Here is a 12,940-nt window from a genome sequence, read left to right as displayed (position 1 = left end):
TCTTAACTGCCTTATATTTATCTTTATAATTTTTCCTTTTCTGGGCACCTAGGTGCCTCAGGTCATGATCCCAGGGTCCTGGGATTGAGCCCTGCATCCGGCCACCTGCTCAGTGGGAGGCCTGCTTCTCCCTCTCCCATTCCCCCTGCTTGTGTTCCCTCTCTCACTGTCTCTCTATCTATCAAATAAATAAATAAATACATAAATAAATCTTTATAATTTTTTCTCTCCTCCATTTCCTTATTTCCAGCTTTCTATTTTCCCTTCCATTTTAATGTTGTAAATTTGATTCAGTTTTTTTTTTAATTTTAAAAAAGCAAAATGAGGGGGCCCAAATACATAAGTTAAGAAAGGAAAATAGAAAACAATCACAAAATTAGAGGAATTTACAAGACTAGAATAGTAATTACAATTATTGTATGCTAATACATTAGAAAATGAGGATGAAATGGATTATTTTTAACAAAATAGAAAATTTTAAGATACCTTAGGTTTGCAGAAATTATAAGTAAGACAATAGGCATAAAATTTTTGAAAAGTAGTTAAAAAGTAGCCTCCCCAAATGCCCAAATTCCATGGTTTTGCAATTAGATGCTAACAAAAATGTACAAAAATAACAGTAAGAACAATAATATTAAAAAACTGTTCTAAAGGACCATTTACAGAAAGAACAGAAATTTCATATTTTTGTGAAATGTATGTATACTGATATACACATTTGACACAGCATAAAAAGAAAGCTACAGACTCCTCTCACTTATTAATATTAGTGCACTTGTTAATATGAACTAATTTGTATTAGCAAATAGAACCCAGTGACACATCAAAGAATAATATGCCTCTCTATTGTCATTGCAATTGCTTTTATAGTTAGGCTTGTTATCAGGAATTATGAGTCCTCTAACTTTGTTCTTTTTTTAAAAATATTTTATTTTGTTATTTGTCACAGAGAGAGAAAGAGCACACAGCAGAGGGAGTGGCTCCTTGCTGATCAAGGAGCCCAGTGCTGTGCTTGATCCCACGACACTGGGATCATGACTTGAGTCAAAGACAGATGCTTAATTGACTGAGCCACCCAGGTGTCCCTGACTTTGCTCTTTTTAAAAAGATTGTTTTGGTTTTTCTTTTTTTTTTATTTTTTTTTTTATAAAGATTTTATTTATTTATTTGACAGAGAGAGATCACAAGTAGGCAGAGAGGCAGGCAGAGAGAGAGAGGGGAGGAAGCAGGCTCCCTGCTGAGCAGAGAACCCGATGCGGGACTCGATCCCAGGACCCTGAGATCATGACCTGAGTCGAAGGCAGCGGCTTAACCCACTGAGCCACCCAGGCGCCCGTGTTTTGGTTTTTCTAAGTCCTGTGCATTTCCCTGCAAGTTCTTATAATCAATTCGTTAATTTCTATAGAAAATGGCTTGAGATTTTGATAAATTGCTTTGAATCTGTAGATTAATTTGAAGACATCCTAACAATTGGATTTTTCGATCCATGAACATGGTATACTGCTCTGTATATTTAGGCATTTTTAAGTTTCTCTTAGGAATTCAGTTTTGTATTTTTCTGGTTTTTATGCCAAAGACTGTAAAATATATCATGTCTAACTGACTTCTAAGTATTTTGTGTTTTGTATATAGAATTTTAAAAACTATTTTCTTTCCCATTTGTTTTCTGGTATAAGAATATGATTAATTTTTGCCCATTGATCTGTGTCCTGCAGACTTCCTAAATTTACTTACTATTTTAAGTAGGTTTTGTTTTCTTTTATATATATGTTCTTTAGGATCTGTGCAAAAAATCTTGTTGATTTTAAATACGGTTTTGCTTCTTCCTTCCCTCCCTCCCTTTCTTCCTTCATTCCTCTCTTTCTTTTCTTTTCCTCTTTATTTCCTTCCTTCCTTATTGCACTGACCAGGACCTCTAGTACAATGCTGAATGAAATGGTAAAACTGTTACAGTGTTGACATCCATGTCCTATTTTTGATCTTAAGAGAGAAGCATTCAGTACTTCTCCATTCAATATGATTTTTCAATAGATGCTCTTTATCAGATGGATAAAGTTCCCCTCTATTTTTACTTTGCTGAGTTTCTTTTATTTTTTTAAGGTTTTTATTTATTTGGTATTTATTTATTTATTTCCTTCCTTCCCTGCTGAGCAGAGAGCCTGATGCAAGGCTTGATCCCAGGACCCCAAGACCACGAGACCATGACCTGAGCTGAAGGCAGAGGCTTAACCCACTAAGCCACCAGGCGCCCCTATTTATTCATATATTGGTCTAACATCCTGAATGATTAAACTAGTCATAACATTTGTAGAATATATCCCACTTAATAATGATTTTCATTATTTTTATATGTAGGTAAATGGATTTTTATTTCTATTTCTATGAGGAATATTCTGTAATTTTGTAATGAAATCTGGTTTTAATAAAAGGATTATGCTAGCTCACCTCTGTTTTCTGAAATGGTTTGCATGGGATTGATATTTTACCTCCCTTAAATTTTTGATAGAATTCATTAGTGAAAGCATTTGGGTTACAATTTTCTTTTCAGGAATATATATGTTAAATATTTATTTGAGTATAATTGACACACAATAGTACATAAGTTTCAGGTGTACAAGACCGTGAGTGATTTAAGTTTATGTATAAGTTATGTATAAGTTTATACATTATGTTATGTTCACCACATGTGCAACTGCCATCTGTCCTGATACATTGCTATTATAATGTCATTGACATATTCTTTATGCTGTGCCTTTTATTTCCTTGACTTTTTCACTCCGTAACTGGAAGCATGTATCCCCCACTCTCCTTTATCCCTTTTGTTCAACACCCATTCGTCTCTCCTCTGGCAACCATTAGTTTGTGAATATTTTTAATAACAACTTCAGTCTCTATAATAGAAGGCTGCTTGGACTTTCTGTATTTTCATGTGTCTGTTTTAGCAAGTGGAGTGTGTCAAGAGTGTTTTCCAATTAAGCTAAATTGTTGGACTTACTGGCAAAAAGTTGTTAATATTTTTCCTTTTCTCATTTGTTAGCATGTGAAATATGTAGTGATACAATTTCCTTTCTTCATGTATTGTTAGTTGTGTTTCCTATCTTGTTTCTTGATCAATCTTTCTTAAAATTTTTCTATTTTATTAATATTCCAGAGAAACAAATTTTAGTTTTGCTAATTTTCACTAATATTAGTTTTATAGTTCTTTGATTTTTTACTGTTATCCTTATGAATCCCTTTCTTCAACTTAATTTGGATTTAATTTGCTCTTCTTTTTCTGGCTTCTTTAGGTGGAACATGAGATCATTGGTTTTAAATCTTTCTTCTTTTTATGTAAATATATTAACCTAGAAATTTTTCTCTAATCCCTCAGCTGCATTCCACAGATGTTCATGTGTTGTCTTTGTATTTTTGTTCCCTTCCAAATATTTTTCTTAATTTCCATTGTGATTTCTTCTTTGACCTATGGATTAATTAGAAACATGTTGTTTAATCTCCAGTTTTTTAATTTGTACAGATATTTTAATATGGTTGATTTCTAATTTAATTCTGTTACTGTCAGAAAGCATACTCTGTAAATTATCAAACTTTTGAAAAATTTTAAGTCCCATTTTATGGCCCAGAATATGGCTGACTTTATAAAACTTTCTATGCACACTTAAAAACAGTGCATTCTACAGTTGGTGGGTGTAATGTTCAATAAATATTAATTTGTTGATAGAGTTACCAACAACTGTTGTGTTCTTACTGATACTTTGTTTAGTTTTTGAGTCCATTTCTAAGAGAAGTGTTAATGTCTCTAGCTTTGCTTATTATTCCATTCTTCCATTCCATTCCATATCAGTTTTTGCCTCCTGGATTCTGAAGCTCTGTTGTTAAATGCACACACATTTAAGATGGATACGTTTTTTTGGATTCTTGACTCTATCATTCTGAAGTATCCAGGGTTTGAGGAGAATTTCTATCCTGATTTTATTTCTCTTTATTGTGGCTCACTCTTTTCTGACATGTCCCTTCTCAGTTTCCAGTCCCTGGAGTTCCTGAACATGTCTGCTCTTTGATACTTTATGCTACTAAGACTGGCTTTCCACCTGACCTCTAATCATACGGCCATGCCCAGTGGGGTGTTCACTCAGGAAGAAAAAGTCTAATCACCAAGCTAATAGTACCCCAACTAGGTTTTCTTTATTCCTAACCTAGAAGTGTTTTCTACTATGTCATAATGCTAACAGATAAGAGTAATGACCACTTTCAGATGGCTGAGTAATAGTCCACTGTCTATATGGACCATATCTTGTTGATCCATTTGTCTCTAGAAGGGCATCTTGGCTCTTTCCACAGTTTGGCTATTGTAGATTTTGCTGCTATGAACATTGGAGTACATAGGGCCCTTCTTTTCACTACATCTGTGTCTTTGGGGCAAATGCTCAGTAGTGCAATTGCCAGGTCATAGGGTAGCTGTATCTTTAATTTTTTGAGGAAACTCCACACTGTTTTCCAAAATGGCTGCACCAACTTGCATTCCCACCAACAGTGTAAGAGGATTCCCTTTTCTCCATATCCTCTCCAACATTTGTTGTTTCTTGCCTTGTCAACTTTTGCATCAACATGGATGGGATTAGAGATTATGGTGAGTGAAATAAGTGAAGCAGAGAAAGTCAAGTATCATACGGTTTCACTTACTTGTGGATCATAAGGAATAACATGGAGGACATTAGGAGAAGGAAAGGAAAAGTAAAGGGGGGGCAGAAATTGGAGGGGGGAGACAAACCATGAGAGACTGTGGACTCCGAGAAACAAACTGAGGGTTTTAGAGAGGACGGGGATGGGGGGATGGGTAAGTCTGGTGATGGGTATTAAGGAGGGCACATACTGCACGAAGCACTGGATTTATATGCAAACAATGAATCACGGAGCACTACATCAAAAACTAATGATATACTGTAGGATGACTAACAGAACACAATAAAAAACAACAATAAAAAAGAGTTATGACCACTAACTTCCTCTGGGGCTTGTTTTTAAGTGGACCTCCTTAACCAGTCCTGGAAACTTCTTTGATTATTCTGGATGTGAGGAGGGAGGTATTTTCATTGGAGAGAAGAAATAAGAAATGATAAACAGGGACGCCTGGGTGGCTCAGTTGGTTGGACGACTGCCTTTGCTCAGGTCATGGTCCCGGAGTCCCGGGATCGAGTCCCACATCGGGCTCCCAGCTCCATGGGGAGTCTGCTTCGCTCTCTGACTCGCTCATGCTCTCTCTCACTGTCTCTCTCTCAAATAAATAAATAAAATCTTTAAAAAAAAAAAAAAAGAAATGGTAAACAATGTCAACCTGCTGGGTAATACATTAGACCTGTTTTTAGTCTTTGCTTTTTAATCTACAGATCTGAATGACCTAAATCATTGATTAACTATAAAAGTCTCTTTTATACAGTGAACCTTAAAGGATAAACAAAGGAGGGTTGGGGAAAGCATCTCAGAGGTCATATTGTCCCATTCCCCTTCCCTTCTACAGCATCTGGTATGGACAAAACTTAACCGGCTACTGCCTCTGAGCTTCTAGTAAGAGAGAAGAACCGATTCTAAGTTTTGAGAATTTTTACATCCAAATTCACATCTCTGTGGGCCAGTCCAGTGATTCAAGTTTGATTTGCAGAAGCTGCACAAAATATTTTGTTTTATTTTCCACATGAAAGCTCTTCAAATATTTGAAGACATTCATCACGTGCCTCTGATTCTTATTTTTCCTAGGCTGAAAACATGCTTAAACATCCCCATTTCTTTTAAATCTTTGCATGAACTTGTCAACTAGAACTGCCCCTTTTTCTTTTTTCTTTCTTTCTTTTTTTTAAGTCTATGAGTGGCTCTTAAGTCAAATCTTAGACTTAAGATCCTCATATGGTTGATTATTTTGAATCTATATAGAGCTGTCCTCTGGAAAATCATAAAATATCGGTAGGAATGTATTTTGAAAAGTTTAAAGCAGTTCATCCCTGCAAATAATTGCGTCTCTATCATTATCTGGGTCTTCTGTTTTTGCCTAAAACTTTTGCCAAGTCAGTCCCAACACCTTAATATGATTGGGTAGATAAAGACTTCTTGCATTTCCTTCCTCCTTTAGTATCTACTCAAGTATCAGATTTGTTGATTGTTATCATTCCCTTGTCCTTCGTGTTTCTCCAGCCCGTTGCTAACATGGAATGAATTAGAACTTTTTGAGAGCTCCCTGTGTTCTAAGTACATTATCTGCATTACCTCAATCATTGGATAAGGTAGATGTTAATTTGCACACTTTGTATAAAGAAACCAAGTCTGAGTGGTTAAACCAGTTAGCCAAGGACCCCTAACAAATGATTGGCAGATTGTCTTCCTACCTCCCATTTTTCTATTTGTACCATCACTTTGTGCTAACTCTTTTTTCTGTTTCATACTTAGTTTATGTAGCTTTGCAATGTATTTGCTTGTGATCTTTCCTTTCAGTAAACTAGTAAGATCACGGAGATCAGGGATTATGTAGTAGGAAGTTTTGTATTTTCCTTAGTACCAAGTAGAGAGCTTTGGTTTCTAATACTACAGATAACACACTCTTTCAAGGCCATATGCCAGATGCTAGCAACAGTTTTGTTTAAGTTCATTTTTTTTTAAAGTCAGCACTCTTCGAGTAGAACATTATTCAAGATTTGAATGTATGTGCGTAAGTGTGTGCAAGTGTTTATATGTGTATGAATGGTTTACAAAAACTTTAGAATAACTGTTTTAAGGAATTTTGATAAAACTGGCTGTACCCGGGGCCTTTGCTCCTTATTAAACTCAACTGTACAAGTGACATTAAATAAAACAAACACATGAAGTAGAAGAGGGGTAAATTAGTCCTAACGGGAATAGTTTTAAATTACTAAATATGAAATTGTGGCAGTGTTTTGAGAAAACTTGTACTGAACGTTATCAACTTTCCCAAAATTGGGTTTATACCTTCTGAACTTAGAACTAAGTTTTAACATGTTTTTAAACAACAGCAAAAAAGTTAAGGCAGAATTATTTATCTTGGGCAGGATTTTGGGCAAAGTTTCAACAAATTAGGCTTTGACATTTTGGTAAATGTTGAAGTATCTCATGGCACTTTAGAAGGAATTGGGATTTTTCTTGCCCCTATTTTACTGTCCAAAAATTTGGAGACTTGGCAGAAAACCTTGGGAAAACTAAAATTCCACTTCTCTCAATGTGGTATTACTCATCCCAATTTAAAGTAAACAATAAAAAGGAAGATTTAAAGATAAGCTATGGCTACAATTTTTTCCATATAAATAATACTGTTTTTTTTTTAATTACCCAGGATACGGTAGAATTAGTTAATTAGCTAAGTAATTAAAATTAAAATTCGTGAGATGCAGATTAACTTCCAATGTGTCTTATTAGTTATTGCTTCAAAACACCTGGACACAAGAATTATAGTATTTTGAAGAGAACAGAGAAAGTCTTTTGGATTATGGCTTGTAAAAGGATTTTTTTTCCTTCTTTGTTAAAATACTATCATGTGGTTTCTGATAAAAGTCCCCTGATCCTAAAGTGTATGCCAGAAACACAAATGTGGCCTGTTTCCTTACTTCTCCTTTTCGTTGCCTTGTTCTGGTAGAAACCTATGGTTGTAGTGTAGGGGTATAAAATCTTAAATTATTTTATTTGATTGAGAGAGTGATTCTGCTGGTATGGTTTTGGGGGTTGTAGTGGCCAGCTTTCTGGGTGACTGGCTGATTTGTTGATTTCCTAGTTACAATAGGAATGAAGCCCACTCCCATATCTTTCCAAATCCTCTGTATTCATGCCTTCTGTCTACATAAGTGCTACTCCCATCCCTTTGGGTAATTCACCTAATCTTGTTCTTTTTGCCTCTGTAGAGGGAGGGTTCTCTATGTGCCGCAGGGTCTCTCCTCTTTAATTCGTCAAAATGTATTCACTGTTTGTCCAATTTCTTCTGTGCTGTGACAAATGGTTGGTTTACTAATCTGCAGTGAATCAACCCAAGCTAAAATGCTCAATACATATAAAATAAATACATATGGTAATCCCTTAATGTGTTGTTTATTCTCTTAGGAGAAACACTCAATGTATTGCCTCTTCCATTAGGAATTTTAAGGAGCGGCCATTATGTGAATGTCTTAATCCAGGGAAATAATTCTTTTATAACTAGCATTTGGGAACTATGGTAGGCTGATAGGGGAAGATATTTTTTGAATCTCTAGATACAACTGAGTACCTTCTTTAATTTTTATGATAGAACCTTAACTCGATTATTTATATGATTATCAGAGCTTACAGATCTCCCTTTTACTGGCAAGGCAGAAGAGTTGCCGCAAGACTGTAATTAGGTGTTATGAAAATGAGTACTTGCCAAAAAAATTTTTTTGAATGATTGCTTGAAGGAAAGACAGTTATTTATTTCTCTGGAGACACTGTATTATTCTGGAATAACACCAGGATTTCAGAGGTTTAAGTGCATCAGTCATATTGGTTTGAGAGTTTACAGACACACTTTGCTGCATTCGCTGAGATAACTCTTCAGTTAAAAAAGAAATTAAAACTTACATGATGTGGCCAAAGCATATTCAGAGGAAAATTAATGGCCTCAAGTAAAGAATAGTATTACATTAGTTAAAGATTTAACAAAAAAAAAAGATTACAAAGAACAATGAAAAGCAAATAAAAGAATAAAAGCTGAAATTAGCAGGGATTACAAAAAGAAGTGATTCCTGATGAGAAGTGCAAAAATAGATAATTAAAACCCATAATATTAACCAGAAAAAAAAAAAAAAAAAACTTGTTCTCAACAAAACTGCAGACTGGACAAATATATAGATTCTCCAGAAACATAGTATTTTAATACTGATAATGGGGCTATAACCAAAAAAGATACGTTTTAAGTTGAGAGAGGACACAACTCTGTTAATAAATTTTGTACTTAAATATGTCCCAAATATCACAGGGGGCCTACTAAAAACATTATGCTATTTATCTGAAATTTGCCTCAGATCCTTTGTGAAACAATATTGGAGGATGAATGAATGAATATACAAATGAAAAAAATGTCCTGGGAGAAGAAAACTTTTGAGATGTCTTTTTTACTTTCTGTGAAAGGACTCAGAATTTCTCCTCGGTAATGGCTCATAATAGAGTTGTGGTCACCAGTTTGGAGACCTTGGCCTTGGAATTAATACCAGCCAGTCACCCTTGCTTCTCTCTCCATGCTTCTTTTCCTCCCTCCCTTTTCTCTTTTGCTTACAGTTTTCCTCTCATTGATCTCCTCGTGAAAAAGAAAACCTTGGACTTGTTTTTAGATTCACACATGAAAGGAAAAAAGTTATAAGAAAAGAGGAGAGGATTAGGGCTTTTTCAGCCCAGCAGAATAGTGATTTTATACTAGCACAGAGTGGTTTTTCAAATTCTTTTTGATTACCAGAGGGAAGGTCCCATCTATCACCTTTACTTTGTAGGCAATAGAAGGCAACAGTAGGACTTTGAAGTTTATGTGAAAAATCCTGGAGGAGCACATTACTGTCAAGGAAGTTGTGATTGTCTGATGACAATGGTCATTTCAGGTAAACTCTTGGAATTGATCCATTTGGGCAATTCACCACGTAGTGTGCGTCTTACAAAGACTCACAGAGGACTGTCAACTTCTTCCCTAAATATTTCAGATCATTCTCTCCATTTGCAGCATCTTCTCAAAAATTTTTCTTTTACCAGTTTATATTTCAGAGTGACATATATGGTGCCCTAGGGAATGAATGACTTCCTGACATTTCTAATCCAAGTTGGCTTGTTTGCCTGTCCTGGATGACTACCTTTGCTTCATTTTCAGGCATCTCAAGATCTTCCTGTGCTCTCTATTTCCAGGACGGCTGCTGCATCCCATGTGAAAAGCAGAGGATAAAATGAAGATTCTTCAGTGCAACATGCATCACTGGCTGTTTCCAGCTCTGCTGGCTGTTGCTTATTTTTCCACCATTGTCCAGGGTCAAGGTAATGCAAAACTTTAAGATAATCATTAGGGCCTGGAACTCTAGCTATATTGGTTCTGATTATTATTTTTTACTTTATTTACCGTAATAGTGTTTCACCTAACACCTACCCTAATAGTGTGCTACTGTGTTTCTAGGCAAGGTCATATGTTACTCAGTTTCCCCAGCTGTTTACTTTGTAGAAATGTGCCACAACTTTGATGAGGGTTAAGACCTCACCAATGACTGAGCATAGTAATTTTGTGGTGGTTTGTTAAACAGCTCATTCTTCACATGCTTCTGAAGAGGCTGTGCAGATTTCATTGGGAAAAGACAAATTTGCATGCTGCAAAATCAGTTCCAGTAGTGAAGAGCTATAATGGGTGTTATGTCGGTACCCCAGTCATGCCTTGTCTCTTAAATAGAGGGCCTACAAAATATGTCTGCCACTTCCTACCTGGTCTTTATCATTTTGTTTCTTTCTTTAAAAACTAGCACATTGTGTAAAGCTTACTAAAAGCCTGATATAAGCGGCTAATGTGCCATTTTAAGGATTTCCAATGATTTCTGGTTTTGTTTTCATTGAACTTAGTTTTTGAAATCTAATTTCTGTATTACTGGGGTCTGCACTTTTATTCTCAATTTCCACTCGTTTTTATAAAGTGTGTTAGGAGTTTCTGCCAAATCTGACCCACTGCTTGTTTTTGTCTTTAAAGTTTTATTGGAACACAGACGTGCGTTTACATATGTCTGTGGCTGCGTTCACCCTGCGGGGAGTCGAGTGATTGTGGCAGAGACTGTGTAGGCCACAAAGCCTGAAATATTTATTATCTAGACTTTTGCAAAAAAAGCATGCTGACTTCCGAAGTCAGTGCACAACATGTATAAGTAAGGAAAACTCCATTACTAGGTAAACAAGATAATCTTGCAGAAACAGAAATGTTGGTGCTGAAATTGTTATTCATCGACTTAGCAAGGAAATCTACATGTGATAAAGAAAGTTATTTTAGGAGTGTTAATGTCTAAGGCTTGGAATTTACAGTTATAGAGCAGTCAAATGTTAAGACCCACCACACCCTGCTTCCTCAAAGTGAAACATGCTTGTTTGGAAAAGCATGGAATTTGACCCTTTGCGTGTTCAAATAGTGTTAAAGCCGTATTTCCAACTCTTCAAGCAACACATAGGAAACAGTTGGACAGATCAATTCTGCTTGCTCTACTTACATTAATACAAGAATGCTTTTGGAAGTGATAACTAGAAATCCCAGATAAGTTTCCATCTAAACTGTGGGATTCCAGACATAAGGCCTTTGGAACACAGGGCAGGCAAATCACAAAGCCCTTCAGAGCGGTCATCTTAGTCTAACTTAGTTCAGAAATGGTCTTTTGTGGAGCAGCTGATTATACAGAGAGCCTTTCTGGCATACTTTCGGGGGTGTCATCGACCAGATACACACTGTTGGCCAAATTCCATTTTAAATGAATATTTATGGGGCACATTTTGTGTGTTAGGTTCAGGATACAAGGTAAGACTTCACTCTTTGTCCTCCAGCAGCTTACTGCTCCTGAGGAGACAGGGGATACGCAGATAAATCACCATGCAAGCTTTTGTGGGGTGGGGGATGGTGGGTGTAGCAAGAGACAAAGATGGAAAGGTCTACTGGAGCCAAACTGTGGGGAATTTTGAACAGCTCCATTTTTTAAAGAAACTCTGACAGCAATGTTGATGATGCTCGTATCTGCAACCTGTAGGCGTTTGGGGAATAAGTAAAGTAAGAGAGACCATCCGAAGATTATATTGACTTGTCTGAGAAGTAACCGTTGGGGGCCTGAACCAGATAGAAAGAGAGAAGAGAATGAGTCCAAGAAACGTTTCAGAGGTGGAAGCGATTGAATTTGTTTTCTGATCAGACGTGGAGAGAGTTGTGAAAGGGAAATGCCAGAGATGACTCTAAGTCTTTTTGTTGGAGAAGTGAGGAGAGGGAGCCTTTAGTTTTGACCGCTACGTTATTGTTGCTTGTGTATCCTTGTGTCATAGTTGTTTGCTTACCTACGCTTGTTAAAACAGTAGTTCTCTCCTTAGTGTCTGTATCTCTGATACAGAACAATGCCTCAGTCATAGTATACATTTGTTGAGGAGATTAATACAAGAATAAGCATCTGACTCTTGATTTCGGCTCAGGTCATGATCTGAGTCATGAGATCAAGCCCTGCTTCGGGCTCCATGGTTAGTGGGGAGTCTGCTTGAGATTCTCTTCCTCTGCCCCATCCCCTGTGGTGCATGCACTCCCCCCCCCAAATAAATAAATGTTTAAAGACATAAAAGAATAAGAAATGAAGCAAATTTAAGAAGGAGATGAGGTCAGTCTTAAACACATATGGAGCCTCAGGTGCTTGTGGAACATTTAGGACAAGGTGTCTGGTGGGCAGTGGGTGGTGAGGAGCTTAGATGAAAAGAGTGGAGAGTAGGAAATGTATCTAAATTGTTTTGTGCTTGGAGGTTAGCTGATAGGGACCTTTGAGGTCTCAGAGGTGAGCCAAAAAGGCATGGCCCGATGGAGAGAAGTGAGGATGAAATACGGCAGTCATCAACAGTGAAGAAGTTAAAGGAAGAAAAATGATGATTGAAATTGTCAAAAAAGCAATTGTAAAGAGGGTCAGGGGAGTGTCGTGGCCTAGAAGTGAAGGCTGGAGAAACTGAAGAAGGAAGATGGCGGGCGGGCACCTGCGGGAGGAAACCCTAGTAAGAAAAGGCTTCAGATGCCATTGACTTCTTTGGCTTTTAGGAAAGTATGTAAGACATTTAAGAAACTGAATCTTATTTCTATCTCCCAGGACAACGTTCATGGTGTCAGCAGAGAATAAAGCATGTGAATTGCTTTGTTTGATTGATTTTCTGCCTTTTTTTTTTTTTAAGAATTTTAAAAATTTTAAGTAGTCTCTAT

General features: G+C 36.6%; 1 protein-coding gene across 2 annotated transcripts in view; it reads left to right on the top strand.

Annotated features, from left to right (window-relative positions):
• The window catches only part of COL14A1 (collagen type XIV alpha 1 chain), a 219,022-nt gene that overhangs the window by 6,612 nt on the left and 199,470 nt on the right, over window positions 1–12,940 (top strand). For both annotated transcript variants that reach the window (XM_059165716.1, XM_059165717.1), the window contains exon 2: window positions 9,892–10,017. In XM_059165716.1, the coding sequence (XP_059021699.1) occupies window positions 9,930–10,017 (88 nt within the window). In that variant the 5' untranslated portion in view covers window positions 9,892–9,929. The remainder of the gene's footprint in view (window positions 1–9,891; window positions 10,018–12,940) is intronic.

The sequence above is a fragment of the Mustela lutreola genome, chromosome 3, assembly GCF_030435805.1.
Source record: "Mustela lutreola isolate mMusLut2 chromosome 3, mMusLut2.pri, whole genome shotgun sequence".
NCBI lineage: Eukaryota > Metazoa > Chordata > Mammalia > Carnivora > Mustelidae > Mustela > Mustela lutreola.
This window is presented reverse-complemented; position numbering and strand designations above follow the sequence as displayed.